General features: G+C 43.1%; 2 protein-coding genes across 2 annotated transcripts in view; one reads left to right on the forward strand and one right to left on the reverse strand.

Annotated features, from left to right (window-relative positions):
• On the forward strand, positions 1–2,672 carry arl1 (ADP-ribosylation factor-like 1). The gene is made up of 6 exons (XM_061668390.1): positions 1–69; positions 546–683; positions 1,386–1,467; positions 1,654–1,765; positions 1,839–2,017; positions 2,082–2,672. The coding sequence occupies exons 1-6, from the start codon at positions 66–68 to the stop codon at positions 2,110–2,112; spliced, it is 546 nt and encodes a 181-aa protein (XP_061524374.1). The 5' UTR covers positions 1–65; the 3' UTR covers positions 2,113–2,672.
• Positions 2,182–27,471, reverse strand: part of utp20 (UTP20 small subunit processome component) — a 26,255-nt gene continuing 965 nt past the window's right edge. Inside the window, exons 4-60 of the mRNA XM_061668382.1 lie at positions 27,320–27,452; positions 27,043–27,231; positions 26,644–26,725; positions 26,416–26,553; positions 26,079–26,234; positions 25,609–25,761; positions 25,399–25,533; positions 25,206–25,283; positions 24,961–25,139; positions 24,634–24,777; positions 23,909–23,997; positions 23,673–23,778; positions 23,435–23,585; positions 23,290–23,352; positions 23,042–23,209; positions 22,584–22,660; positions 22,389–22,468; positions 22,054–22,309; positions 21,803–21,979; positions 21,042–21,132; positions 20,871–20,956; positions 18,811–18,936; positions 18,535–18,701; positions 17,735–17,943; positions 17,430–17,573; positions 17,276–17,355; positions 16,954–17,186; positions 15,420–15,564; positions 15,247–15,334; positions 15,027–15,170; positions 14,869–14,922; positions 14,635–14,787; positions 14,395–14,550; positions 13,393–13,533; positions 13,178–13,315; positions 12,964–13,103; positions 12,802–12,884; positions 12,234–12,544; positions 11,674–11,813; positions 11,435–11,591; positions 10,020–10,118; positions 9,773–9,940; positions 9,530–9,696; positions 9,320–9,467; positions 8,782–8,898; positions 8,537–8,707; positions 8,289–8,420; positions 6,902–7,012; positions 6,678–6,827; positions 6,187–6,369; positions 5,981–6,112; positions 5,598–5,730; positions 5,328–5,512; positions 3,525–3,866; positions 3,325–3,451; positions 3,115–3,260; positions 2,182–2,974 (exon numbers count right to left, since the gene is read on the reverse strand). Of these exons, the coding sequence (XP_061524366.1) occupies positions 2,819–2,974; positions 3,115–3,260; positions 3,325–3,451; positions 3,525–3,866; positions 5,328–5,512; positions 5,598–5,730; positions 5,981–6,112; positions 6,187–6,369; positions 6,678–6,827; positions 6,902–7,012; positions 8,289–8,420; positions 8,537–8,707; positions 8,782–8,898; positions 9,320–9,467; positions 9,530–9,696; positions 9,773–9,940; positions 10,020–10,118; positions 11,435–11,591; positions 11,674–11,813; positions 12,234–12,544; positions 12,802–12,884; positions 12,964–13,103; positions 13,178–13,315; positions 13,393–13,533; positions 14,395–14,550; positions 14,635–14,787; positions 14,869–14,922; positions 15,027–15,170; positions 15,247–15,334; positions 15,420–15,564; positions 16,954–17,186; positions 17,276–17,355; positions 17,430–17,573; positions 17,735–17,943; positions 18,535–18,701; positions 18,811–18,936; positions 20,871–20,956; positions 21,042–21,132; positions 21,803–21,979; positions 22,054–22,309; positions 22,389–22,468; positions 22,584–22,660; positions 23,042–23,209; positions 23,290–23,352; positions 23,435–23,585; positions 23,673–23,778; positions 23,909–23,997; positions 24,634–24,777; positions 24,961–25,139; positions 25,206–25,283; positions 25,399–25,533; positions 25,609–25,761; positions 26,079–26,234; positions 26,416–26,553; positions 26,644–26,725; positions 27,043–27,231; positions 27,320–27,452 (8,207 nt within the window). The 3' untranslated portion in view covers positions 2,182–2,818. The remainder of the gene's footprint in view (positions 2,975–3,114; positions 3,261–3,324; positions 3,452–3,524; positions 3,867–5,327; positions 5,513–5,597; positions 5,731–5,980; positions 6,113–6,186; positions 6,370–6,677; positions 6,828–6,901; positions 7,013–8,288; positions 8,421–8,536; positions 8,708–8,781; positions 8,899–9,319; positions 9,468–9,529; positions 9,697–9,772; positions 9,941–10,019; positions 10,119–11,434; positions 11,592–11,673; positions 11,814–12,233; positions 12,545–12,801; positions 12,885–12,963; positions 13,104–13,177; positions 13,316–13,392; positions 13,534–14,394; positions 14,551–14,634; positions 14,788–14,868; positions 14,923–15,026; positions 15,171–15,246; positions 15,335–15,419; positions 15,565–16,953; positions 17,187–17,275; positions 17,356–17,429; positions 17,574–17,734; positions 17,944–18,534; positions 18,702–18,810; positions 18,937–20,870; positions 20,957–21,041; positions 21,133–21,802; positions 21,980–22,053; positions 22,310–22,388; positions 22,469–22,583; positions 22,661–23,041; positions 23,210–23,289; positions 23,353–23,434; positions 23,586–23,672; positions 23,779–23,908; positions 23,998–24,633; positions 24,778–24,960; positions 25,140–25,205; positions 25,284–25,398; positions 25,534–25,608; positions 25,762–26,078; positions 26,235–26,415; positions 26,554–26,643; positions 26,726–27,042; positions 27,232–27,319; positions 27,453–27,471) is intronic.

Genomic DNA, 27,471 nt, shown 5'->3' on the forward strand with positions numbered 1-27,471 from the left:
ACCACACGGAAGCAGTTTTTAGAGCACTCAACCTACAAGACGAGTCTCGTGGTCTTTTCAAAAAAATGGGTGCGTATTCGCTGAAATACAACCTAATTCATATTGATCGAATAGATCTTAGTGGGCTACTATGACAAAACTGCCAAAAGTTTGTTTTGTCCTGTTGTCGACTTCACAAAAACAGTGATTTAGCTAAGCCACGTTAGCTCCCTGCGATATTTGTTTTGGTGTGGAGTGGACAGTTCAAATATAACCGATCTAGCCTTGTTATGCCGGCACCCAAGTGTTAAACACTTTAGCAGGCAAATGACAACTTGTGGCTTTTAACGCCAATCGTGCCTGGCTACGGTTGCTAAGCAAATGATGGCTAACCAGTCGAGCCAGCTTGATCAAAGCTTCCTGAATGACATAACTACAGCCATGTCGAGATTCCTCCATTTCCCTGCATATGCATTCATTTTAAATTAATATTAGCAATTGTAAAGTGGATTCAAATCATTGCTGTTTTGAGAGGAAACACCCAGCAAATGTTTGTGTACTTCCAGGTGGCTTCTTCTCCAGTCTCTTCTCAGGCCTTTTTGGAACCAGGGAGATGAGGATTCTGATCCTGGGTTTGGACGGCGCAGGGAAAACTACCATTTTGTACCGGCTGCAGGTTGGGGAGGTGGTCACCACAATTCCCAGTAAGTACTAGATACGATCAGTGTTTCCCAACCGGTCATTTGAAATGGGAAATCATCCAATTTCACTTAATTTGTATGGAAATAAAAAAGCCAATACTTCACAAAAGCAAACAACTTGTGACATCATCCTCCCAAATGCTTTCTGAAAGGTCTTAGACCCATGAGTGATGCTCGAAATAAAACAATGAGCTGACTAAGCAGTTATAACAGGCAGAAATTAATCTGCACGCACTTACCTTTGTGGCTGACCAGTTGCTTCTGTACAAAAGCATTACAACAATCTACATTTAACAAAACAGGCTTCCTCAAATGTATATAACATCTATTTTCCCTTGTTATTGTCCCCCCCCCCCCCCGCAACATCGATACATTGCAACATAATGCTACACGGCTTCTGCAGAGTGAGGCAAGAGCCCTGATGCAATTTCACGGCAGTTCACTGCATTATAAGGATTGAGCAAAAAATAATATATATATATATTTGTAAATATGGTCTATGTCCAGGATTTTCCACCTACTCATGTCCATGATAAATGGCGGATCATATGTACTTTATGGATTTTTTTTTGGGCTGGTAAACCGTAAGATTATTCCAATGTAAAATATGCGCTTTATCTCAGTAACTGTTGGAGAAACCCTGTATACGGGATTACCAGCACAGTGTGTGTTTTGACTGACACGCCTCTCGTTACTCTTGTGCAGCAATTGGCTTTAACGTGGAGACCGTCACATACAAGAATCTGAAGTTCCAGGTGTGGGATCTGGGAGGCCAGACAAGTATCCGGTACGTATGACGCACTGATTAAGAAAGAGTCCTGCGTCTTCAATTAGATTAATCTCTTCGGCTTGCAAAATAAAAGACTTTCGGTAGGAATTAACTGGAATTTCTGGGAGTTCATGGGAATAAACCATGAATTTGCTGCCCTTTGGAACCTGGTTGGTCATAATGTTTTTTCTGGTCTTCTTATAGGCCATACTGGCGGTGCTACTATTCCAACACAGATGCGGTTATCTACGTGGTCGACAGCAGCGACCGCGACCGAATGGGCATCTCCAAGTCTGAGCTTGTGGCCATGTTGGAGGCAAGTCTATTCCACAGACTATTACCTCAGGAGGTTGGAAGTCTTCTCATAGTTTTGCATTTTTTTAATCCAGGAAGAGGAGCTGAAGAAGGCCATCCTGGTGGTGTTTGCAAACAAGCAGGACATGGACCAGGCAATGACGCCGGCTGAGGTGGCCAACGCTCTGGGTCTCCCCGCCCTCAAAGACAGGAAGTGGCAGATTTTCAAGACCTCAGCGACCAAAGGCACAGGCCTGGACGAAGCCATGGAGTGGTACGTTTTTTTAATAAAGAAGACAACAAGTGGGTGTTTACAGAGGTGTTTTGTTTCTCTGCAGGCTGGTGGATTCGCTCAAGAGTCGGCAATAAATTATTAAAAAAAAGAAGACACTCGTCCTTTTTGTAAATACCCTTCTGAATGAAGCCTTGTGACTGACCTCGCTTCTCATCTACTCCAGCCAAACCTGGGACTGAAAAGCCTCGCTTCTGCTGTTTACGTGAAGCATTATTTGAGCGCGGTGATGGACAAGTTTACACTTACGACTTAAAAATAAAACTAAGTAACCTCGTATGACATTATACGCGGGTGCCTTTGGCTGGCTTCATTCACTTCCATCACCCAGAAGGATCACGTTAGTTCCATGTAAATAAGCATCAAAGGCCGACAACACACTCCCATAGTCATAGTCCCAAGTCTTTACACATTAATAGGCAACAAAGTGTTACTGCAGTCACTTTTTGTACTTTGGTAAATGGATTTACCCATTCCCCCCACACTAATTCATTTGTATTGTGTCTACATAGTTTGACCACTTTTCTTTCCTTCCGCAGATTAGTGAATTTATGGAACACTTTGTGCAAATGGTTGCATATTTATACCTGCTTGTACAGTGAAAATGATTCTCAGTAAAGACTTTTGGTGATTGTAACATTTGTGTTGAAACCTTTATAGGGATGAGTTATAAAATGCTATACAAAACAAAAACAAAAAAATCTGAATCAGGAAAATCTTGATCCTTTAACATAATTCCACCTTAATTTTTAATTATAAAAACTTAATGAGTCCTTGATCCACTCACTGCACCATGGCCAGGTCCTTTAGCGCGTGGCTGCGGTGCTTCTTGGCTTTATACCCAGGCCGAAGGAACTCGATCTTGCGCTTTTTGGCCTCAATTTTATTGAGGTGCTTCTTGAGTTTCTTCTTAGCAGCAATGTCGGGGTTCATCACCGCCTGGAAGAGAAAAACAGTTTAAAAAAAAAAAAAAAAAAAAACCTGTGTAGAAATAAAGCATATTCCGGGTGGGGTGGAAATCATTGAAAAATCACATTTTAAGTGCATACCGCCCAGCCCCAAGCCTACAATATCCGTACCTGCATGGCCCGGTGTCGCTTGCGCGTGGCCCGCCTCACTGAAAACTGCTTCTGCACCGCTGAGAAAGCCAGCGAGAACCTCTCCAGTCCCACTTGTTTCTTCATCAGCTCAATCAGCTCCTGAGCCAGGTTCTTCAGTGTTGGGTCTGAGGACGACAACACAGTGGATGAAAGCTCTAAAGGAAGGGATACAAATAATTAGTGGTCTACCTTGGTCTGCGTATGTACTGTCCAGTTCTCTGTATAATGGAGAGATGATTGTGGTCAAATAGCGGCAGAGTCGCTCCTTGCCGAGGTCCATTGCGATCGCTCCCAGGAATTTAAACACACAGGTTCTCTGTAAATAACAATGGTGGGAATCTTAAAAACTTAACAAGGCCCACCCTTGCGCGAAAAAGCTGCTTTGGTACCTTCAGGGGAATTTTGGGAGTCTGTGCCGCCTCCCTTTTGGCCATCAACGACAGCTTCTTTATCAGCCACAGCAGTGACAGAGGTTTGTTGTCCTGGTCGTTGCCCTCTTCTTCCTCCTCACCCTTTTTTTCCTCGGTCTCCTCTAAATCATCATTCTGCTCCTCTTCCTCCTCTTTCGCGTCCTCCATTTCCTCCTCAGGGGCGGCGATGTCCGACTCCGGGGAAAGGAGGTAGATGACCTTGCCCGCAAAGAGGAGGTTTTTGATCACCTGCTCACCGGCTGCCATGTCCAAGAATTTGGACTGCAGCTGTTGGCAGAAGGATAACGCCAGCTCTCTAATCTACAGAACAGAATGATGACAGGATGTTACGAGAGAATATTTAGTACAACTTGTGGAGAATTGCGTCAGACTTAAGTCGCCAATATGAGGAGTTGGGAGTAGGGCCCGACCAACACGGATTTTTTGAGGGCTGATGCCGATTCTGATAACTGATGAATCATCCGATTAATTAAAAAAAAATATATATAACTAATAAAATAACTTTTTGGGTCCATTTACGCATACAAGAACAAAGATATCCATTCCAAGCAGAACATTTGTTTTACAATACTTTGTCCTTTAATATTTGTTTAACATTACGAGAGGAATTTTCAAGTACAAAAACATGGAAAAAAGCACTAACGGATTCATTTATCTTTAGATTTAAGCTATAAATGCATGCAGTATATAAGAAAAAGAATGACTGAGGTTACTTACAAAACAGTAAGTAACACATGTTACAAATGTTAAAAAACATTATGCAGTGTGCCCTTCTACTCCTTTATTTCCTGTGCCATAAAGTGATGACTTCAAAATAAAAACACCTTTCTCAGACATCAAAACAAGTCATCTTTGACACTTTGGCATTTTAAATATGCTATCTACAGAGAGATTGTTCAACTGAAACAGGAGCCAACTTTAACACTAATATTGCACTATAAGTATTAATATAAACCTTATAAGGATAAAGTGTACTTACGTGGGCCGTCAAAGTTAAAGCGTTAATTCATGATCAATCACCACATAAATTATTGCCTTAATCATGTAATAACTCAGATTGATCACAATTTATTTTGACCACACACGCTCGTTTCCCTTAACCGTGGATGGCTATCTGAAATGCGGTGCAGGTTGCTGTAAGATCAGTCATCAGGTCAATGCTTACGCCAGTGGAAAGATAAGTGAAGAGAACCGACCGGTGTGCTCAGCAGCAAATTTTGCTTCAAAAGTTACTCTGATGCGACTTTTGGGGAAAAAAACAAAACCAAAAGGAAATTTGGATATTGTGCAGCGTTGAACTGTTCATTGAAGCACAACAAGTTTAAAATACCAAAATGTGGTTCTGCGTGTGGCATATTTGGTGCCTGTGATGAATCGCGATTCATCAAAATTCAAGTATGATTATTCTAACTAAAAAATAAAAATGAATCTATTGACAGCCCTAATACATATCAAGCATATCAGAGGATAGAAAAGGATGTAATTCACACACAATATTGTTCTGTCAGTCACAAAATAGAGACATTGCATTTTACTTGGCATATGAGAGGATGGAGAAGAATTCACACAGGAAGAATATATCGGCGTCCAAGCCGCAAAACTCTGGCTGATTATGATTATTTTGAAAAGGGCTAATATCGGCCGAAAAACAAATCAATCGGTCGGGCCCTACTTTAGACTTGCTTGGTTAAAACCTATGAAAGACGACTTTGACTTATGAGACTAGACTTCAGTTTGATTTACTCACACCGCTGCCATTACCTTTTTGTCCAGATTGCTGGTGATGAAAGCGGCAGCCACTCGCGGCAGTGCTTCCTGGTCTCCCTTTGCTCTCCACGCCGCAACCAGCTCCTCCGCCTGGTGGGTCGCGAAGAGCTGGCCAAAGAGCTGCGAGGCGGTCAGCCACACCCAGCAGTGAGGGTAGAGCAGGTGGGCTTCGATGTGGCCTAACGACAACAGCAGGTTAATGTGATTTGTGTGTGTGTGTGTGTGTGTGTGTGTAGGTACCAGATAGGAAGTGGGTGCTTTTACCCCAAATGTGGGTGAGGGTGTCACGAGGTTTGGTGAGCTCAAGGAGGCCGCAGTGCTTGATCAATTTGGTGATGAGAGTGAGATAAGTAAACAGGAGCCTGTCTGCTGCTCGCTCATCCTCCTCATCCTCAATCTGAGACAAGAAAAGAGAAAATGTGCTCCTGTTTTCACCAGTTTTGACTTTTGACAGCAATTTAAAAAATACCCTAAATGTCATTCTTTCACCCTGAAATTTGATAACTTGTCCTAAAGTGACCCGAAATAAAAATAAATAAATATTTCAAATGTCTTTTCTTTGCACAGATGCTGAAAAAAGGGAGTACACTGCGGTTGTTCCACGTTTAATTTGACCCATGTCGACTGAAATGGATTTTGGATTTTACATCTTCGTAGTTGTCTGGGTTGAGCTCCTTCTCCAACAGGGGCAGAAGCTTGTCGAGGCGCTTCGCGAAGTTCTCCTCCTCGACCTCCACGAACAAACCACAGAGCTGAGCGCCCAGACGCCTCAGGCTCACCTTCAACACAACAGCTTCAATTACACACTGAAATATTACAAAGAACGCCCAAAATAAAAGTGGAGCTAATGTGCCTTCTCTTCATTCAGCCAACTGCTGACAAGGGAGAACAGCGAGTTCTGCTCATTGACGTCCAACTTGGCCAGGAGGGCCTTGATAGCCATGGCGGCCATTTTCTTACAGCGCGGAGAGTCATCGTTGACCACGACCAGGGCCAGTGGGGCAAAGAAGAGGTTGCTGTACTTCATTAATAACCTCTGAAAGGAGAATAAAATGTTGTGTGTTAAAAAGTAAACATCTACAGGACGTCTGGGGAAAAAAAAGCACTCACTCTTTGACTGCTCATTACTTTATTTTATTTTTTTGGCATCGTTTCAGGTGCAAATATTACGAAAAATGGTGGAAATGGTCCTCTCCAATCAGACAAATTCTCTTAAATTGAATGTTTTTTCCCCCCTTGAACTCAGACTTGTCTTATCTATGTCAATAAATGCCTAAATCAAAACAACATTTTCCCTAACCTCTGCTTAGAGTGAGGCTTCACTATAACACACAGAAGAAGTACCTGAGGGAAAGTCTGGAATATGTAGGCAAGCATCTCCAGCGCAGACTCCCTGCCAGTGTCGTGTTCATACGCCAGCTGGGCCACAATAAAGTCCAAGTGCTGCTGGAGCTTCTTCCCCACAGGGTAGTCCAACAGGTATTTAAGATATATCTGAAACACACATATAGGTTTTAATAATAATGAAGGTGAGATGGTGGATTCGGTTTCTACGTTTTAACGAGTACCTGTCTGCAGTGCACTCGGATCATAGAGTTACTCCCGGTGACTGACAGCTTGGCCACTTTTCCCATCAGCGCCTCCATCTCAGGAACGATGAGCTTCCGGGACAAAATTGCCTGGGACACGTTTGTGAAATGGAAGGGGTTGTAAAATTCTGGGAATTTTCAAAGTTGGAAACCTTCTCTATCAATATGAATAAAAAGAAAAAAAATATTTCAATAGAAATATTAGATTTGCAAATCTGTTGAAATGTGATGCTTTTTATTTGCTTTATTTTCATGGCTGTCTGATTATGACCAAACAAGATGTTTATAGTTATCCTTTAATATCAGACCGTTCCATTAAATTACCCAAAATTCCCTGTGAATTCATATGCATTTTCATGGAAAGTTTCCAATTTGGAATACAATGAACCCTCGTATATTCACAGTTTGGCAATCGCAAATTCACCTTTTCGCAGATTTCCTCTCCATTTTTTTTGTCGTAAAGCTCACCTATTCGCTGTTTTTGTGTGTGGGCCAACGCAATAATGAACCAACATATTACTTTGGCACCATCAGAATCAGAATCATCTTTATTTGCCAAGTATGTCCAAAACACCCAAGGAATTTGTCTCCGGTAGTTGGAGCCGCTCTAGTACAACAGACAGTCAATTTACAGAACACTTTGGAGACATAAAGACATTGACAAAAAACAATTGTGCAAAAAGATGCAGAGTCCTCTCGCACTTCGAATGACTAATATTGCAATAGTCCGGTGCAATGACCATTGTGCAACGGGCGCTGAGACTTCAAGGAGTGTATGCGGTTTAAAGTGACGAGTAGTGCGATCATCTGGGACAATGTTGGTTGTGCAAATGTTACAGATACTCCTCAATCAGTGTGCAAATGGGGCAGATGCTACTCTGGCATGAGTGGCCAGTATATGCAAATAGTGAGTGCTACAGTGAGTGCATGAGTAATACATAATTGGCCCCACAGAAATGTGACAACGAACTCAAGTCAAAAAATTGCCATCTTATTGTAATGGAATTATAGGTTAGGTGTTTAAGAAGTTGGTCTTGTTGCATCTAGGTGCCAAGCAACTATGTTTAAGTGAGTTGGGAGTTACAGTAAAACAAAAGTAGTGCTTTGCTGCCATCTTGGCATCTTTAAAATTCAAAGACAAATTCCTTGTATGTTTTTGACATACTTGGCAAAGAAAGAGTATTCTGATTCAGGCAATTATAAACCTTTATGGGGCAGCAGATTTTCGCTGTATTGAGGGAACGCTGTAATGTATTTCCCAAATTCACTAACTTCCATGGAAATCTGACATAAATTTGTGCACCCCTTTGCAACCGTTATTGTTCCGTTACTGTGATCGTACACAATAATTAGATTTTATGGTTACCTTGAGGAGGCCGAAGGCAGTCGCCTGCCGAGACTGATCATAGATGTCCTCCTCGGCATATCCCAGCAGCACCTGCAGCTGGATCTCGGAAATCTCGCTGTTCTTCACATTTTTCACCAGTATTGTGATGGTCTGAAAGAAAAAAAAAAAGTTGCGAAATTACTGTATCATCAACCCGACATGAAACATCATACATTTAAATTCAAAGGTAACAAAACAGAAATAAATTTAAAAAATATATATACTACCTTGAAACAATTCTGGACCAGATGGTAGTTCTCCCCGCGGGCGGCTCCAGCCTTGGAGTAATCCTTCAGCAGGACAAAGAGATGCTTGGTCAGCTGACTAACGTTTTCTTCCACAGAGGGCAGAGGGAACTTCAGCACCCATGTGAATGCCACCAGAGCCTCTGTGATCACCTGCGTGGACGGGAGAAGTGATTAAGGCAGGATTTCCAGAGGACACATTTGGCCGAAATCTGAGCTGCTCCCACCTTGACGTGCATGGAGTTGAGGCATTCAAGCAGCAGCGACACGAATGGGTCCAACATCTGGAGGGCCGACTCCTCAGAAGACGTCACTTTGGCTTTCTTCAGACTCAAATGGAGCAGCTGTAGAACATGATCTTTTATAAAGGCTACCAAAGGTCAACCATGATTTGTGTTGGTTTTGTTCGTGCAGTTTCCCAACCTTTATTAAGCCAAGGGCACGTATTTTACAACAAAGAAATCGCGCAGCACACCACCAAACAAAACTATATACAGTGCTACATTGACTGAAAACTTTAATTTGTTTTTTAGCCATGCTTATGGAATTAAAATCACTCATATCGCAAATCAATCATGTTTTCAAATGAGAAAATAACACGAAAATATAGATAAATTTTTTTTTGTAGTAAATTTTGTTCGCATCAATTGAGGACAATTTGATGATTTCCCACAGTACACCTGATGTACTCTCACGGCACAGGAATGTGGTTGGGAACAAATTGTGTAACATCTATTAGTATATATTTCTGTGTTAGTGGCTTACCTTCAGACCCGCATCCACCAGGATGTGCATGTTGGTCCGTCTACTAACCGAAGCTTTAACGCCACCCCTCTTCGGAGTCGGCGGGAGGAGGAGGCAGCTGGGAGGGGGCAATCGAGGGTCTGATGGAAGCTGAGCTGACGCTTTGTCCCTACAAACACACACAAAGTAAATACCACAACATGTAGATTCGTCACTCACAGTCATGGGTACCTGTCTTTCTTAGTGAGCAGAGGCAGGCTCTGGCTGATGAGACCGTGGCTAAGCAGCAGGATATCGGAGGAGCTCATGCCTTTGTTGACCAGCAGACCCAGAACCAGGCGCCGCAGAACAGCTGTGACGCGGTTGCACACCTTGAGACTCGACGAGTTCTCCAGGATCTGAAATGACATGAGGAATTCTGCATAAACAAACACATGCTGTGAAAATAAGGTCATTCAGCTAGATTCTGCCCACCTCCTTCAATGGCAGAACAAGCTTGGTGATGCTCTGCCTGCTGCAGAACTGGGCCAGAAATTGATAGGAGTCCATGCTCTTGCTGTGTCGCGCCTCCATCAACTTGGAGACGATGCCCTTCACCTCCTTCTCTTCGGCGATGACACCGAATAGCTCGTTGTTGAAGATCTGACCGGTGCAATGAAAAGGAAACAATGAAACCCCAAACATACACAAGTACGACTTGAGACAGAAGGCGCGTTCTTACGTCGATGAGCATGCTCATGCATGGGTCCAGGTCACCACTTTTCAGAGTTGGACTGAGAGCCGAGAGCAGCTGGTACACAGTAAATGTCAGAACGTGGACCTGGGAGAAAAATATATGCAGAGAAGATGAGGCAATGGAGTTTGTACTCTATAGGTTTAGGGTGGTCAAATGTTTTATTTTTAAAATGGACAGATGAGTCAGGGCATTTGTAGGCAAGGTAAAAGATGCACATGTAGTATATATCAAGGCTCTACACCAACTTTTGCACTAGTGCGACAACATTTTTCAGTTGGTCGCATTATTTTTTGAGGAGGTACAGGATGACCATGGTATACCATACTTTTGTATGAATATTGGCAGTGATTAGAGATATGATATTTGCAAAATATGTTACTGTGATCAAGACGTTTGTCCGCAACAAGCAATAGCAGGCAAAACAGGTCAATTCAATTTAAAAAAACAAAAACAAAAAAACAGGCTTAACTTTTATTTGATCATTTGTTTGACTCAAAGGGGCCAGTTCTAAAAGTGATGGCTCCTAATCATCTTCCTCTGGGAAAACCACTTCATTTTGAGCATTACCAAAACCATATGATTGACAATTTAAAAATGATGGCATAAGTGTACCACCACCATATAAAAGTATCATTTATGATTATTCAAACTATTTTGCAAAGTATTTACTCGCAAAACAAACCAATTTACCAAATTAAAGTCATAGTCCCAAACAAAACATTGATAAATCATTACGACTGCACTTATTGCACTTTATTTTAATGATAATTTGTTTTCCTATACGATCCTCTTTTAAAGAGTCTGCGGTTTTTAACTTTGCACATACAGTATCTTCATATGTGGGTTTATTCATTTAAGTATAATAAATTGAATTTATTTCACTACTGTTTTAACTTTATTATTTACAATATTGACCAATTATTTATTGTGAGAAAAAAAAAAGAATAAATGCAGTGGAGGGACGGACGGAGCCCTGCTGCGAATAGCGGAAATCCAAGTAATCGACGGTTTATAATTGCCTACATATGTCGCATATGGCGACAAAGCACGAAATGAAGCTCTTCAACTCACACTTCAACACTGTTCATTGGCTGCAAGATACCACCAGATGTTGCCAACGCTACACTTTTAAAGGAGACATGGCTTTGGTCTGAGTAAAAAGATGGTTATGTTTAAAAAAACAAAAAAACATCTTAGCACATTGTGAATAGGAGGCAGACACTACACATCTTAACAAACCAATTTTAGGGGAAAAACAATGGCTAAACCGATTCAATAAATATTACAAGAGTCTTGATGATGAAAAATGCTCAGTGGACCGGATTAAAGAAAGAAGCAAGCTGTATGTGCGCCATACTTTGCCCAACCCTGATGAAGCCTCCAATTGAATTTGTTTATACCTGGTAGCCTTTTACGAGGATGCCCTGCATCTCCTTAAGCAGGTACTGTAGGTAGCGGTTGCCCAGCGTCTCGATGATCTTCACCAGCGTCCCCCGGGCGACGTCGCGGACCTCCTGGAACCGATTCTTCAGTATCACACACACCTGGATCAGAATCCTAGACAGCAAACACAAGACATGTTCACCCACGCTCTGAAGAGGACACATTAAAGCAAAGAGCACAAAAATAAGTGGTGTACCCAGGCAGGTTGGCCTCCATGATGTGCGGTGGAAGAGTCTGCATGAGTTTGACCATGGCGAAGGCTATCGGTATGCGTGCCACTTCCTCTTCCTTCACATCCTTTGACTTTACCGCCTTGTGCTCATCGTCACGTTTCACCTACAGTTTCACAAACAAGCACACTTTTGTCTTTATTCTTCATTTCATCACTTAATGGGGCTAGAAAAGTATGGGCCACACTTTGCTCTTTAAGCCGCCTCACCGAGCATTGAGATGATCAAGAGCCATGCAATAACTTACTGCATTAATTTCAACATTTTCCCCCCTAAAGTTTGGGTAATTCCAATGCATGATTTAATTACTTGGTGTTCATTCAACTCATTACATTACTGGTACAGTAAATGTGTTTATTGTAAATAAAATATTTCAGCAAAATATAGACTTAAATTGAACGTTTTTCATTGCAAACAAAACAAAAAAAAACCGAACAACTTAACATTATAGAGGTAACTTTTTTAAAATAAAATATTCAGTTAATTGATTTATTGTAAACAATAAATGGATGGATACAAATCATACCTTGGCATTGAGACATTTATGAAGGCGAGGCAACACACTGCCAGTTACGCTCTCTTGGATGGTGCTCATAAGCAATTCCAGCTCCTCTTTGCTCTGTGGCAGCCCGCTGGAAACCGCCACGGGCTTGGGAGCTGGCGGTCTCTTCGCTTTCACAACAGTCCCTTTCTCGGAGGTAACAACTTTTACTTCATCAGATGTTTCCATAGTGACAGCTTTTGGAGGAAGCTCACTGTCGATCTCCATGGCCTCCTCATCATCGTCCGCCTCTGACTGTTCGGGTGCAGCTTCTTGCTCCATCACAGTGCTTGCAGCTTCACAAAAACACACAGTAAATAGAACAGTGAACCCCTGTTAATCTCGGAAATCCATTCCAGACCTACTTGCAATAGGTGAGAGATCATATAAGAAAAAAAAACATCAATAGCTTTACCCCTCCCACACACAAACTTAATAAAAAAAACACCTAGCTATTAAAAAACGCTTTTTAAAAACTTTTAAAATGTATTTGAACACCCCAAAAATATTGCAAGGATAAAGTGAGATTTGAATCCATTCTAAAAGATTTCACCTTCTCTGGCTTTAGCAGCTTCCATCTCTCGGGTGAGGGTCTCGTGGTCGAAGTGGAACGCCTCGAGGACTTTGACCAGCAAACTGGAGGTGACAAGAAGATGAAAAAAAGTAAGAGGATGTCAAACGAAATGGTAATTGAGTTTATTGGGCGCAGACCCACTTCACAGCCAGTTTCTGTTCAGCCTGTGACGTCTGCAGAATGTGAACAAAATGCTTCAGATAGAACAGGTACTTGGACCAGGTCAGCCGGCGACAAATGGCACCCACAATCTCCACGGATGCGGTCGTCATGTTCTCATGCTGCGGTGCACCGTCAGGAAAAATATTAATATGCGAAATAAAATGTCTTATGAGAGTGAAAACATGAGCGTCACCATGAGCATTTTCTCATCCATCAGGGCCGTCAAGGCATACGGCATGATGTAATTCTGGAGCGAACGAGGCGACAACACCACGCTGCCCTCGGTTAGCTGCTTGGCCAACTTCCTCAAGGCTCGACCCCGACGGTGGATCTAAAGAAAAGACACACACAAAAATAAGTATACAAACTGAAGGTGGCGGGAGGGAGTGAGATGAGAGAATGCCAGACCTGAATGTGCTTCATGTGCTCGAAAAAGTCGGACTCAGGGTCATTGTAGTCAGTGAGTTGCACCATGTCTCTGAACTCTTTCTTTGTTGGGAAGGTCTTCACCAAGCAGGCGAGTACATTGGTGTATTCGTGTTGCACGCGCTAACACAGGGAAGACATGATGCTTTTAATAAAAAGGGCACTCCCCTCCAAATGGATAGGAACACTGAGGCCAAGGTAGCAATACATTTCTAGGAATTGTTTTTTTAGGAACTAGCATCTATTATCCGATCTAATATTAGGGATGTACCGATAGTGTTAGCAGTGTTGGTGATACTGTACATCTGTACTGTATTCATACCTTGAAAAAAATGCTCCTATATTATGACACAATAGCACTTTGCCTGCTTGACGTATACATTCCACTCAGGCGGAGTAGGAGCAGTGGCTGTAAAGATGGTGTGGCACGGTGAGAAAAAAGGTTTGTTCAAGAAAAGTGTGTTTCTGAAACATTTTTGAAAACACATTTTCATCACCACATCAAGATATAATGGGATTTTCCAAGACTCAGTACTTTGGCAAGTAGCCAAATGTATACTTGGTCTGGAAAAAAAAGTGCCGTCACTGTATCGCTGCGAATACATTTGCACACTTAAATGTCTGTTGTTTCATTGCAAATATCTTCCAAGTTGTGTATGAGATTCTGATGTTAATTCCTGGAAATAAGAAGCTGAAATGTTGAGCTCGTCTCATATCCATCTTTTGTGTGTAACCACTATTTCAAACCAAAATATTGTCAGTTAACCCAAAATAAAACAATAAAAATAATTGGCCCTACTTTTTCCAATATTCTGCTGTAGGCCTGTCAAAACATGTGAAAGAAGCCTAGTGACTATCTTTTTTACTATTGTGCTAACTTCACCATCCTGGTTGAATCACGTTCCATTCATTTAATACTAGTCAATATGTATGCAGTGCTACACTTATAGCTTGATTATAAATTGCACATCTATATGACAATACCTCCGTTTTGCAGCGGAGCCCTTTGTGTACGGCGTCCAAGATGGTATGTTGGATGACGTCCCTGTAGACCCGCTCTCCGGCGCTGACCGCCGCCAGCTGGCCGATTATTGCTGACAGGCACAACGTGGCATTGTCACCCAGCGACATGTCCTGAATCTGTAGAGATCAAGTAAAACGAAAGTGTAACTATTGTAAAAGCTACCAGCTCGGTGCTAAGCTAAAGCATCTACGTGTTGTCACCTCATAAGCGTGGAAGCAGTTATGTATGAGTGTGCCTATGTAGTCGAGATCCAGGGACTCCATCTCTTTCACACGCCTGGTGGCGTCCTGGAAAGCTGCCAAGCGCACGTCGAAGTAAATCTCATCCAAGTGGCGACTGTCGAAGGCGTTGAGCTGGAGAGGCGTAGTTACGAGCGTTAAACATGGGAGAAATACTGCTAGTTTATGTCGAGATTTCAAAGAGCTCAAGGCTACCTTTGTGGCCATGTCGGTGATGTATGTGAGCGAAGGATCCATGTCTGACAGCGTCTAAAAGTAAGATGACAATAGAGTAGTGGTTCGCCAACATTTTACACAAAGTACTCCCTAAAAATATACTGAGCTCTCCAATTAGATCTCAATAGTTTATGTACCTGGAAGACACTGGTGAGAGCCTGCCTGGGCAGCTTCTTGTGAATGACAGAGAAGAGTTTGCTGAGCGGCTGCAGGAAGGCCGAGGACTGCAGGCATTGCCGCAGCAGGTTCTGCACGGTGTCCAGGATGTCCAGTTCCATCTCCTGAAATGAACGCAGTCGAGTTAATCACTGGCTGTTTAAAAACGACTGTTATAATATGCTTAACAAAAAGCCATACCTCAGGGTTTTTGCCCTTCAACAGGTAAGGCAGTAATAGCCTGATAAGCGTTGAACTCTGCTCTTTATCACTAACGAACAGACTGATCCTGACAGATTAATAACAAATAATATCCATTATAATCAGACACCATACATGCCAGAGAGGAAATGAGGGACAAGGCGATAACTTGCTTGGAGAGGATGTTGAGTTCCTTGGACACCTGCAGGCGGAATTTCTTCTTCTTGAGCCTGTCGGTGTTGCGGACCACGCCACTGAGGTAGTGTAGCAGGGTGGTGATGTGAGGCACCAACAACCTGGAGCCTTGCGTTAATGAGTCTGAAAGAAATGTGCACGTTGTCGACGCTGGAAGAGATTGTCATTTTTTTTTCTCTTGGGTCTATTTCTACAATGTTACAGTGAACCCCCAAACATTCGCTGTCGCAAATTAGCAGATTTTTTCTGGGGACCCTATCCTTGGTTATTTAGTGAAAATCTCCTGCCAAAGCAATAAATATATTACACTGGCGCCATCTGGTGGATTCTTGGTCTTGCTGTTAGGTTTGATTCATAAATAGTGCTTTTTTTGTCCTCCACGTTTAAGGTGTCCTTGTATGTTTGGCGACACTTGAATGTACGTTGTGCACGGTCAAACGTGAAACTCTGCTTCTCTCCCTATGCAGCCACTCATAGCACCTGTAATCTATTTGCTCTTCCAATCTGTCTATATTAACTAACATTTATTGTGTGTAGACCTTAATGCCAGGTGAGTTCAATGACTCAACACCATTTGTGTAACATGCTTGTGCGCATATTTGTTTGCCTATGTGTGATGACACATCAGTTTGTGCTAGCGTGTGCTATTATGCTGTCTGATACTGTTGAGGAGCCTTCAACTACTGGATACAGCCGTTTATGTAACACGGGCTCATGACTGTGTACATGCTAGATGCATGGTGTTGGCGCTTTATGATCATCTTGGTTTTAAGTGCTGTGTTGCACTTTTGTGGGGGATGTCAATTACTTGTAGATTTTTACTGTATTCTATTGACAGGCACTTGGGTAAATGATGCTGCTATGGGCTTTCGGCATTTAAATGTTCAAAAAGTTGCAGTTTCATGAAGCAGCATGATGGAATAGTGGTTGGCACATCGGAATAACGCTTAACACGTCTGCTCACTGTCAAGAGATCCGGGTTAGAACTCCATTGGAATGTCTCTTGTGTGCAATCTGCATTTTCACTCTGCACTTGTGTGAGCTTTCTATGGTGTGCCGACCAGTCCAGTGTGTACCCCGCCCAAAGTCGGCTGGGTGAGGCTAGTCCAGGGATTCCCACCCACTGTGTGAAAATTATCCAATCTCACTTACCCTTAATTGGTTTGGAAATTATTATCTGTTTACAATAAATGTGTCTTTGTTCATCTAGCTATGCCAGTGATGTATGGTGACAGGCAGAATACTCTTCCATTAGATGGCAGAAGGCTCATTGAACCCGTGTATCCAGTACACCTGTTGCAATTCAGACAAAATAAAATTTGTGGGCAAAGTGAGACAAAAGCATCATTATTTCAGTATGTGTATAGTTTTTGAGAAATGTTTGTTTGGTGGTGTGCAGTGAGATTGTTCTAATGTAAAATATGTGCCCAATCTCAATAAAGGTTGGGAAACACAAGGCGACACCAGCTGTATACAGTAGAAAAACGGATGAATGGAGAGTGGTCTTCTAACCTGTAGCAAGTGTGCCTTCTGCAGGCTGCGGAAACACACTGCCGCCCACGCTCAGCTCTGCCTGTGTCTCCGTGGCGACAAAGTCCTGCAGGGTTGCCAGGGACTCTGCTATGTCCATGACCACAGTGAGGGTGGCGGGCGAGCTGTTCTTGGCGGAGAGGAGGCCGAACACATTCAGGAGTACGTCGCACTCCGGGTGGTCGGGCCTCTGCTTTGACAAAAGTGGGAAATACCTGGGACAGAACCCGGCAAAAGCTGATTTAGGAACTGTAAGTGGTTTAAATGAAGGAGAAGAATGATGGAAATATGACATGAAGGAGACCTGGCATGTTTACACCACACATGGATGAGCTTCAGTAGTGGGGTGGGCGAGTATGGACTCTCAGTTGGGAGGCGACACACCTGAGCAAAGTGAACTCACGAGTAAGTCGACCCATTTTAAAGCAACAGGAGCAAGCGACGTTTGCAACACGCACCTGAGGCCATACAACAGCCATGAGGACACCATCCAACTGATCAGGGCTGAAGTTGAAGCTGTCAAAGTTCTCGAAAAAGTCTTGGATAATCAGGATGCCGAGACGCCTCAGGTTCTTCAAAGGACTGATACAACCGGGCCGCAGCTATAGACGAAAAATAGAGATACAGTTCAGTCCTACTGTGGATGAGGGTGAAGTGACAATATTGGGTAGCCAACTTAAAAAAAAGAAAAAAAGGACTAAAAATGACAACTAAAACCAATGAGAAACCCATCATCCAATTCTCGCTGGATGAGACGGCGTACCTGTTCCCTGATCTCCAGCACGGTGGACACAGAGGCAGTGACGCAGAGCAGGATCTGCAGCATTTTGGGCAGGTAGTCTTCAATGAGGTGGCCCAGCTTCTGGATGACCACATTGATGATGTTCAGAAGGCTGTGCTGGCGGCCCAGCGGCAGCACGGCACCCGCGTCCGTCTCGACTACTGCTCGCTCTACCGCGTCCCGACCGGAACCTGAAGAGACAAAACATGAGGTTTGCTTCCAGTTTATGGAAACTGATGTTTAATTTGCAGGTTAGCTTTTACTAGACCACCTCAAAACAAAAATTGCTCCAGCTTAATGAAATGCTTCAATGCGTACTCTTACAAGTTCTGTGAGCTCTTTACATTTTACCATTTTGACCAGAAATGAGGACTACAATTTAACTTTAATCAATACGACAAACCTTTAACAATTAATTTGAAAAATAATAGAAAAATAACATGACACTTGTCCCAGATCTGGAAACATTACCTACCTCTGATGCATTTTGGTAAATATATTTTCTTATCCTTCTATTGGTGTATCTGTATATTTGTATGTTGTTGCTTTATATTTTGGATCTTTTTATTTGTCTGTGCCTGGATCCCGAGTCCGTAAATAAAGCAAATTGAAATGATTTACACATTAGATTTTTAAAAAATATTTTTATAGTCTGTGCAAAAAGGGAGGATGCTTGGGGAAAGTTTGTCATACTCAGCATCTAGCCTTAACTCAATTCATTCTTTGCAATTTTTCCACAGCGACTGCATTGACAGAATTTCTGAAATTTCAAGTTCATTCACCATTGCTGTGGTGACAAACAGGCTCCAGTAACAGATCTATAAATATGCCCAGCTCTGCCTCGTGGCACCCGGCCAGGAAACGCAGGATGATGGAAGAGCGCGTGGAGGCGCTGGCCTTGCTCTGGAAGCGGCTGTTGCCTTTACTGCGCAGACGGCCGAACAGGATCCTTTGCGACAAAAAAAAACATAACACGGATGGAAACTTCAGCGACTATATTCACAGTAAGGCACAACACGGGTGTACTATAACACACATGCGACACATGAAAATGATACCTCATGAGTAATGGAATGAGTCCAGCTCTGTGTGAAGCATCCACAACTCCTGTCTCCTCTGAGATGTTAAAATGGACAATTTCTTCTTTGAAATGCTTGTCATCTAACAGCTTTTCCAAACTGTCTCTGAAACACACACACAGAGACATTCATTAAAAGTCAAACATGTTATTTTTGCAGTTTATTCACCTGAAGCGCAAAGATGTCACTTATAGAGTGGCGTTGGAAATATCTATTTGATTCCTCACTGATTTTGTAAGCTGACATACACACTGACAAAGACATGAATGGTCGATACATTTTAATAGTAGTTTTATTTGAACAAGAAGACAGAACATAAAAATTAAAATCTAAAAATCTCAAAACAAAAGATAATCATTTTGCAATTTGAGTGAAATAATTTTACCCCCCATCAAAACATTACTTCGTACTTGGTGATGAACCAACCCCCTGTTGGCACGTAAAGAGGTCAGATGCTTCTTGTAGTCGCTCACCAGCTTGGCACATGTCCCAGGAGAAATTTTGGCCCATTCCTCTTTGCAGATCCACTCAATATCCTTAAGGTTATGAGGTCGTCCCTCGGCAACTCAAAGCTTCAGCTTCCGCCACACATTTTCTAAGGGATTTAAGTCCAGTCCACTGGCTATGACCTTAGTGTGCTTCTTCTTTAGCCACTATTATGTTGCCTTGGCTCTGGGCTTTGGGTCATTGTCATGCTGGAAGAACCATTCACGACCCACTTTATGTTCCCTGGCGGAGAGAAGGAGTTTGTCACCCAGGGTTTCACAGTCCAAACCCCCATCCATCTTTCCCTCGATGCGGTGCAGTTGACTTGTCCCCTTTGCAGAGAAACACACTCAAAGCATAATGCTTCTACCTCCATGCTTGACAGCGGGGACGGTGTTCCTGGTGTCATAGTCTGTATTCCTTTTCTTCCAGACACAGAGAGTCGAACTGATTCCAAACGGCTCGATATTGGTTTCATTTGACCACATCAACCTTCTCCCAGTCATTCAGGTGTTCATTGTCTTCTTGAGCAGGGGGACCTTACGGATGCTGCATGATTTGAATTGATTATGGCGTAGTGTGTTACCATTTGTTTTCTTGGTGACTGTGGTCCCAGCTGCCTTGAGATCATTAACAAGCTCCACCTCTGTAGTTCAGGGCTGCCTCACCTTTCCCATGATCACTGATACCCCGTGAGGTGAAATCTTGCGAGGAAGGTCATTTTATGTTTGTTGTATTTTCTAAAGATGGCACCAACAGTTGTCTCCTCCTCACCTAGCCTCTTGCCTCTGGTCTTGTTGCCCATTTCAGCCTTGTGTAGGTCTACAATCTTGACCGTGATGTCCTTCGAAGGTTTTTTTTGGTCTTGTCCACGAATGGAGAGGTTGGCGTCTGATTGATTGATTCTGTGGACAGGTGTCTTATATACAGGTTTAAAAAAAAAAAAAAAAAAAAAAAAAAAAAAAAGTTGAGACAGGTGTTTTTCATCCAGCTAACGAGTTGACAGGACTTTCTTCAAGTGAGAGGACTAAACTGTGGGAGCCAGAATACTTTATTGTTGGTAGGGGATCAAATACTTAATTCACTCCATGAAAGGCAGATAAATTAGTATCTTTTAAAAATATGATTTTATGAATTTTCTTTTAGATAGTCTGTCTCACTGTTAACATACACCTACCATGAAAAGTAGAGACCATAAATTTGGTTGTTAATGGGCAAACTCAGAAAATCAGTGAGGGATCAAATAATTACTTCCTCCACTGTAGAATAATTTTTTGAAAACATGTCCCTTACATGTCAGTTAAGGTCTGATTATGGGTCAACAACAACAAAAAAAGCTGAGCCACTGTCCATTATCCAAATCAGTTATGCAGGCAATTTGTAATCCAAACCTCCTGTGACGATGAATCAGCAAACATGCTTATTAAACTGATAACAGAGGGCAGCGGCAGTATCTTAACATTCCTTGTGTTCCATTACAAAATGCTCACAAAGGGCTCCATTGAGATGTTTTAAGAGGAATGTTGTGTGTGTCCGCCTCAAACTTTGCTTACTTGTACGGGACTATGGTGGGGTCTTTGTATGTAAGAATACACTGCAGGGCCACTCGCTGGATTTGCTGGTCCTGATGGCAGAGGAGCTGAGAAAACAAGCACAAGAGGACATTGGGGAAAAAACGCAAAAGCCTCTATTAATTGTGGCACATAGGTAAATTTTAGGATTACTCGGTTGTAGAGTTCGCTCAGGCTGCTCTCCATGCAGAGCGAGCGAGGGTTGGTGAATTTGGCGAAAACGTTCAGGTGGGCGATAAGTTGCCTGGAGAAGAAAAATGCGACAAATTGTACAAATATTATATAATCCACCATTAGAAAATATTTAACCTTTTTTTGTGGTCAAATATAAATGTTTTTTCTCTCTAAAAGCAACCAAAAGTAATGAAGTGGATCCACAATAACAACAAAAAGCCTGTAAAATGTCAAAAATTTCAATTTTGTCAAGAAGCTCCTTATTTATTCCTTTTTTTTTTTTTGTCAGAGGCTCTCTTACACAATTAATTGAAAACAGAAATGCATGTATAATTTAAAACATTTAAATTAGCACACAATATGACACACAAAATGGCTGAGGTCTCTTGTTAGGATGCCCTCTGGACTGGTGAATTGTGTTCCGAGCACATCCCACCAGGAGGAGGCCCCGGGGACGACCCAGGACACGCTGGAGAGGCTGTCTCTCGGTTGGACCGGAAGAGTTGGACAAAAGAGCCCGGGGAGAAGCAAGTATGGGCTTCCCTGCTTAGACTGATGCCCCCACGACCCGATGCCGGACAAGCGGAAGAAAATGGATGTATGGATGGATTTAACTCTTTATGTTTCATTTTGAACTCATTTTCTCAATACTGAGAGCTGTAATTGATGCAGTTTCAGTGAATGCATTATGATTATTCTGATTATTTTACACAAGCATAAAGTTCGTAGTGCATCATTACTTTGCGGCTGCTCTCCGTGGTGGTGCGTTCCTCTGCCGTTTGCCATCCTCCTCCTCTTTATCTTCCGCTTCCTCCTCCTCCTCCACCGTCGTCGTGGGTGCCTCCAGGGCTGTGTCATTCTTTTTCCTCAGGTCCTGAGTTGGCGCCACCAGCAGGTCCGCTCGGTAAAACTCATTGCTGGGAACGAGATATCAGAAAGTTAGGATTTTTTGTGGGTGAGCTGAATAAAAATGGGTCCACTAAACACTCACCGGATGAACCGAAGCAGCAGGGGGCTCAGTTCCCGGCTGCGTGGCTCCACCCTGTCTGGAAACTGGGCCATGGCGCGCCACAACAGGCCGCGGAAGTTGGAGAAGTCCGTCCTCTCGTTGGGGTCTGAGGTCGACTTGAGCTGCTGCAGGAACAGCACCCCCACATCGCCGCTTTCGATGACGTCGCAACCCGGCTCGGCCTGGATATCCACGTCTTCCACTTCATCATCGTCACTACTTTCATGAAGTTCTTTCTCTACGACGTGCATGAGAAGGAGAGGTGACCAAAAGTTGACAACGGTGGCTCTGTACAGCACCAAATTTGCAAAACATACCAGCCAATCCGGCCACTTTTTCCAGATGTTCATGGTACACCATCCAGAATTCTTTGTTGTCCATCCCCCTGGCGTGGCTCCTGCACGGCACATAGACTCATTGTGGATCTTTCCAAATAGTGCACGGATTCTTAACCCTTATAACAACAGCTGGTGCCGTGTTCCGACTTTTAAATGTTCGAACTGGATGCTAACCCAAGAAGTTCAATGACGGGATCCCATAGTGGCTTGAAGTTGACAAATAGCATTGCTAAGAGGTAGCGCAGAGGCACCTGGAAGAGAACAAGTGAGGACGACATTTGAGGCGACTGATTCTCAACTGGCGGCAGTAAAAATATTTTTTTTAAATAAAAAGTCTTGTAAAAAAAATAAAAATTAAAAAAACCTGAAGCGTAAATATGAACCATTTTAAATGTGGAATTTATACCATTTTATACATTGACACCACCAAGCAAAAATGTCAACACAAATGATATATACTGAAATGATGATGATCTCACCTCAATTTTCTCGAAAATGTACTTATTCAAAGGCCTGCTTAGTTCAATAAAAGGCTACGATTCCATTACAATAATTTTCTGACGAACTAAGTCAAATTTGATCATTTGGACACACTTGTAATTGATTGGTATATTGAATGATATCATCTGTACCTGCTGGAAGGTGCCGCGCTGCCCTTGCGGCAGGCTGCGCTGCACCAAGTCGTGCCGCAGCTTGCGCAGGTGCAGCAGCTTTTCCCGGTAGTCCTGAACGGAGGCGGGCACCAGTTCCGCCTGCAGGATTACGGCGAACACGGGCTGCATCTCGATGCTTTCGTCAGGCTGGACGAAAGATTGGCCATTCGATGAGTTATCATCTGCATCTATCTTATATCTGATAACTTCAAATGTGAGAGTTGTACCTCCTCTGGGACAGGAAGCTTTGCCTCAAAGTGCGAAAGGATCCTCAGGGTCAGCAGGCGCATCTATAAAACAGTAAATTATGTCATTTTAGCAGAAGCACGTTTGGTTTACTATATGATCCAACAAATAAGTCTGGAGATGGACCTTTGATATGTTGGAGGACAGGTTCCTGTGCAGGATCTGGTAAATGTCTAGAAGTGCATCATGGGATAGATGCTCTGAAGCGCCACTTAAGGAAAGGCGGGTGTAATAGAGGTCTCCTAAAAGCAGGGCTGAGAGTTCTGTGGGGAACTTCCTATTGGCACAAACCATAAAAGGCTGGTTATTGGAGGCCTGCCCTCCACTCTGGTGTTGTTATTCAGGATTATTTCATCACATATACCGTAGGATGGTGGTGATTTTTTCCACGGGAACCAGAGAGAGCAGCTGGGCGGAGCCATCCAGAGTGAGGAGGCAGCTGAGGGCTTGTGTGGCGACAAACAGACCAGCTGGCATGACAAAAACAGTAAAGGTTAAGATGCATTGCAACTCCTTTATATCTATCTGCACAGGTTTGCCAAATTGTACATTCCCTGACTGTTGAAATGTTGTTGGGGGGAAAAACAACAAGGCAAATACCTTTTTCCAATTTTTCCATCTCAACTTCACACAGCAGGTGTTTTAAAAAGGCAGTAACTGCAGGGAACACATTAGCTGGAACAAGAGGCCTGCGAAACAAAAATCACAATAAAAACATACCGTATTGTTTGTCAAATTAGCAAATTTTCTTTTGTGAATGGAGGATTGTGCAAACGGAGGTAGGGCTGGGTGACTCATCTATGTTAGCGATTAATTTGAGCTTTGTTTGTCAGGACAATTTTCAACTTTTTTTTTTTTTTTTTTAGCAGAAAGGGTGCGACATTACACTTCCAAATAGACCAGCCAATCCATGCAGTTTGACGGCTCATTTTATCACCTTAAATTGTTGAACATTCAAAATGTTAATTTGTTCTGGATCCTGTTTACTGTAGATGTTTTGACATAAGTTTTTTTTTTCTTTATGGAGGAAACAAATTCACATTTGTAAATTTCAATTATTTATAAAGTTAATGCTAGGGGGAAAAAACTTGTTGGAAAACATTGGGACAGTATCTTGAGGAATAAAGACAATCACAGATAGGGGGGGGGAAAAGAGCAAACATTCTTCTTTGAAATAATGTCACTGTTATTTGCTTTTACAATAAGCGAAGAAAGAAGAAGGAAAAAAAATTGGCAAAAATCGGAAATTGGATTTTTGTGAATAAAAATCAGAGATTTTATTTAACACCAGAAACCACCAGCCCTAGCTGTGTCTAATGTGTTACCTGAGGTGCGGCAGCAGCACCAGTGCGCTCCACGGTAGCGACAGATCAGCGATGGGCCCGTTTTGCTGCTCAGGTATTGCGATGAGCGACAGCACCAGCTCAGGCACTGCTCTCTGCTCTGGTTCTGCCTTGTTACTGAACACACTGATGAGAAATACACTATTGAAAATCACTTAAGCTCTGTTAAATTGATATACAGTGGTACAAATTCACAAATGCCCAACCACAAATATGTGGGGGTTCACTGTATGAGTAAATGAAGTCACAAGCTTGGTCAGGGAACAAATTGAACTCCCAAGTCAAGGTACGACTGTAAACGGAGCTCACCCGGTGAGCTCTCCTGTGAAGAGCAGCGGGTAGGTCTCAAACGCCATGGCGCCGTCTGTGGGCGGCGGGGCTTTGGCGAGGATCAGGCTGACGAGCACCTCCAGCGCGCGGTGGCGGGACACGGGATCGCCGCAGGCAAATAAGCCGGTGGTGAAGCGCAGGAGGGTGGGCAGGAAAAGCTGGAGGCGGCAAGAGAAAGGTGGTTATTGCGAGTGACTAAAAAAAACACCAGAGTCACAACTCACCTGCTCAAACTGCTTCATGGTGAACATCTCCTTGGTAAACTCGAGGATGACATCTTCTCCTACTGAGCTGCCAAATACCTGCAAGAGGAAGCGGGTTTTTGAGGTAGACCACAAAGTGGTACCTTGACTTACAAGATTAATTTATTCAAGACAAAGTACCACTATATTAGCAAAAAAAATCTAGCAGGCATACCTTGTGAACTATCTCTTGGACGAGAGTGTTCGGGAGTCTGATGTTCTCCCCAAGGAGCAAGGAGGAGACGATCTGGAGGAGCAGACGCGAACAGGAAGTGGAAAGCTTTGAGCTCTGAATGAGACGCAACACGGTCTACGAGACACAAAACAGCATTTAATGACAATTTGGAGTTGAAGTGGCTCTTTGAAGACAGTGCTCTCCATGCACCTGGCAGACAGCCTCCGGCTTTGTGATCTTAGCGCCGTCCTTGTGAGACACCAAGGTGTGGAGGACGAACAGCAGCCTTTCGAGCTGCTCTCCTGCGGGGATAGACTCGTCTCCCTTGGCCTCCAAAACACTGAAAACCTGCTCCACACTGGCCTGTGGATTAGAAAACAGGTTACAGCTGCTTCTACAATGAGGGCAATTTTGGATAATGTATGGGACATTAAAAGCCTTTTTAAACCAATAATAATAATAATTTAAAAAAAGACAAACACTTTGGCAGTTCTGTAAATTCTGTGGTCTCTTGACTTAAGAGTTTAATTTGTTCCATGATCAAGCTTCTAACTCAATTTACTTGTATATCATATCATCATTCCCCATAGAAATGAATTGGAATGCCATTAATCTATTGCAGCCATTTTCGCTTTGTTTATAAGTGCTGGCCAAGAACACCAGCATATCTGCCTTGTTACCTGTAAAGACTCCCAAAAAACCAAGAAGTGTTCTTTGTCCACATGATTGGCTGCAGCTTGGGCTGTGTGATCCAACGCATCCCGCACCAGGTCCCACGGCAAAGGGGCCCCCGGCTTGGTTACAGGTCCGATCTTCCGCAGAGCCGTAGGAAGCGCCTGAAGAGAGAGCAGGTTTTGCCATATCAGTATGATTCAGGACAGGGCGTGTCATTAAAAGTCAAAGGGGCCCTTTCAATATGATGTAACACATACTTCCAGGGGCAAAAACTCAGACTGCACCACGAATAAACAAACCCTTCCACATAATTTGACCGTGAAAAGGTCTATCGACGCTTACGGTTGCAGCACACGAGTGAAACATGTGCCGGACGCCTTTGCACATCTCAAAAAGTAGCTGTCCGGCTCCTTCGGCCTTGGCGGGGTGCTGCTGCAGGTCGCAGAAGACGAGACAAAGCAGGACATCCAAATCTGGAACCTATGGGACACGACAACACTTAAGACTCATATACTTGTGTATCAAAACCTAAAAAGTGATTAAAGGAACTCTAGACAGCATGTCACCCACCTTTCTCATCAGATATGCGAAACTCTCTGCTGCAAACCTACGGATATGCTCCTTCTTGTGCTCCAGAAGTGTGCTGTACAAGCTGACAGGTGGAAGGATAGATATAGAAATAAAACAAAACGCAATCAAAATGGTTGAAGATGACAACCTTTACCACTTTTCATCTTGAGGAATTTGTGGAAGTAACTATAGTGTTGTCTGGTGAATTCAATAACTAAATAAATGTAAACTCAAAATGCGCGGCGCTTTAGTGGTTAACAATGACTGCCTCACAATCAAGAGCTTCTGGACTGGATTATTCTTGCCAAAACTCAGCTGGGATAGACTCCAGCTCAAATGAGGACAAGCGCCATGGAAAACAGATGGCTCCACCCAAAATGGCTCTGTGGTCTTATTCACCTGTAGATGTTGTCCATATCTTTGACCATGAGTCGCCACAGGTACTTGTAAAGGTACGAAAGGCATGTAAAAGCCCACTCCAGCACCTCCATGTCCTTGGTGTCCAGCATCGCGGTGATCAGCGTGAAGAAGTCAGGGAAGTGAGGGTAGAAGTCAGTCTGCAGGTCTCGGGCCAACTGCACCACCAGGCTGGAAAGAAAGGATCAGGTGGGTTAGGTTTGGCCAAACAATTGCTGCAGCTTGCAGTTCAGTCATATGATACTACTAAAAATATTACTCGAGCAGAGGTTGGTAGGCCAGACTGCCCTTGACTGCCAAGTGTGTTTTCAGACTCTCCACGATGGACTTTTGATGGAAAACCAGCATGTTGAACGACTGACTCTTGTTGGAGACCTCCTTGAAAAACGTAGCTGAAGAAAAAAGTGGTAA

The sequence above is a fragment of the Phycodurus eques genome, chromosome 22, assembly GCF_024500275.1.
Source record: "Phycodurus eques isolate BA_2022a chromosome 22, UOR_Pequ_1.1, whole genome shotgun sequence".
In the NCBI taxonomy this organism is placed as follows: Eukaryota; Metazoa; Chordata; class Actinopteri; order Syngnathiformes; family Syngnathidae; genus Phycodurus; species Phycodurus eques.

Coding starts and splice junctions, on each gene's coding strand:
- arl1 (XM_061668390.1), top strand. Junction 1,468..1,653: donor GGAGGCCAGACAAGTATCCG/GTACGTATGACG, acceptor GTCTTCTTATAG/GCCATACTGGCGGTGCTACT. Junction 2,018..2,081: donor CTGGACGAAGCCATGGAGTG/GTACGTTTTTTT, acceptor GTTTCTCTGCAG/GCTGGTGGATTCGCTCAAGA.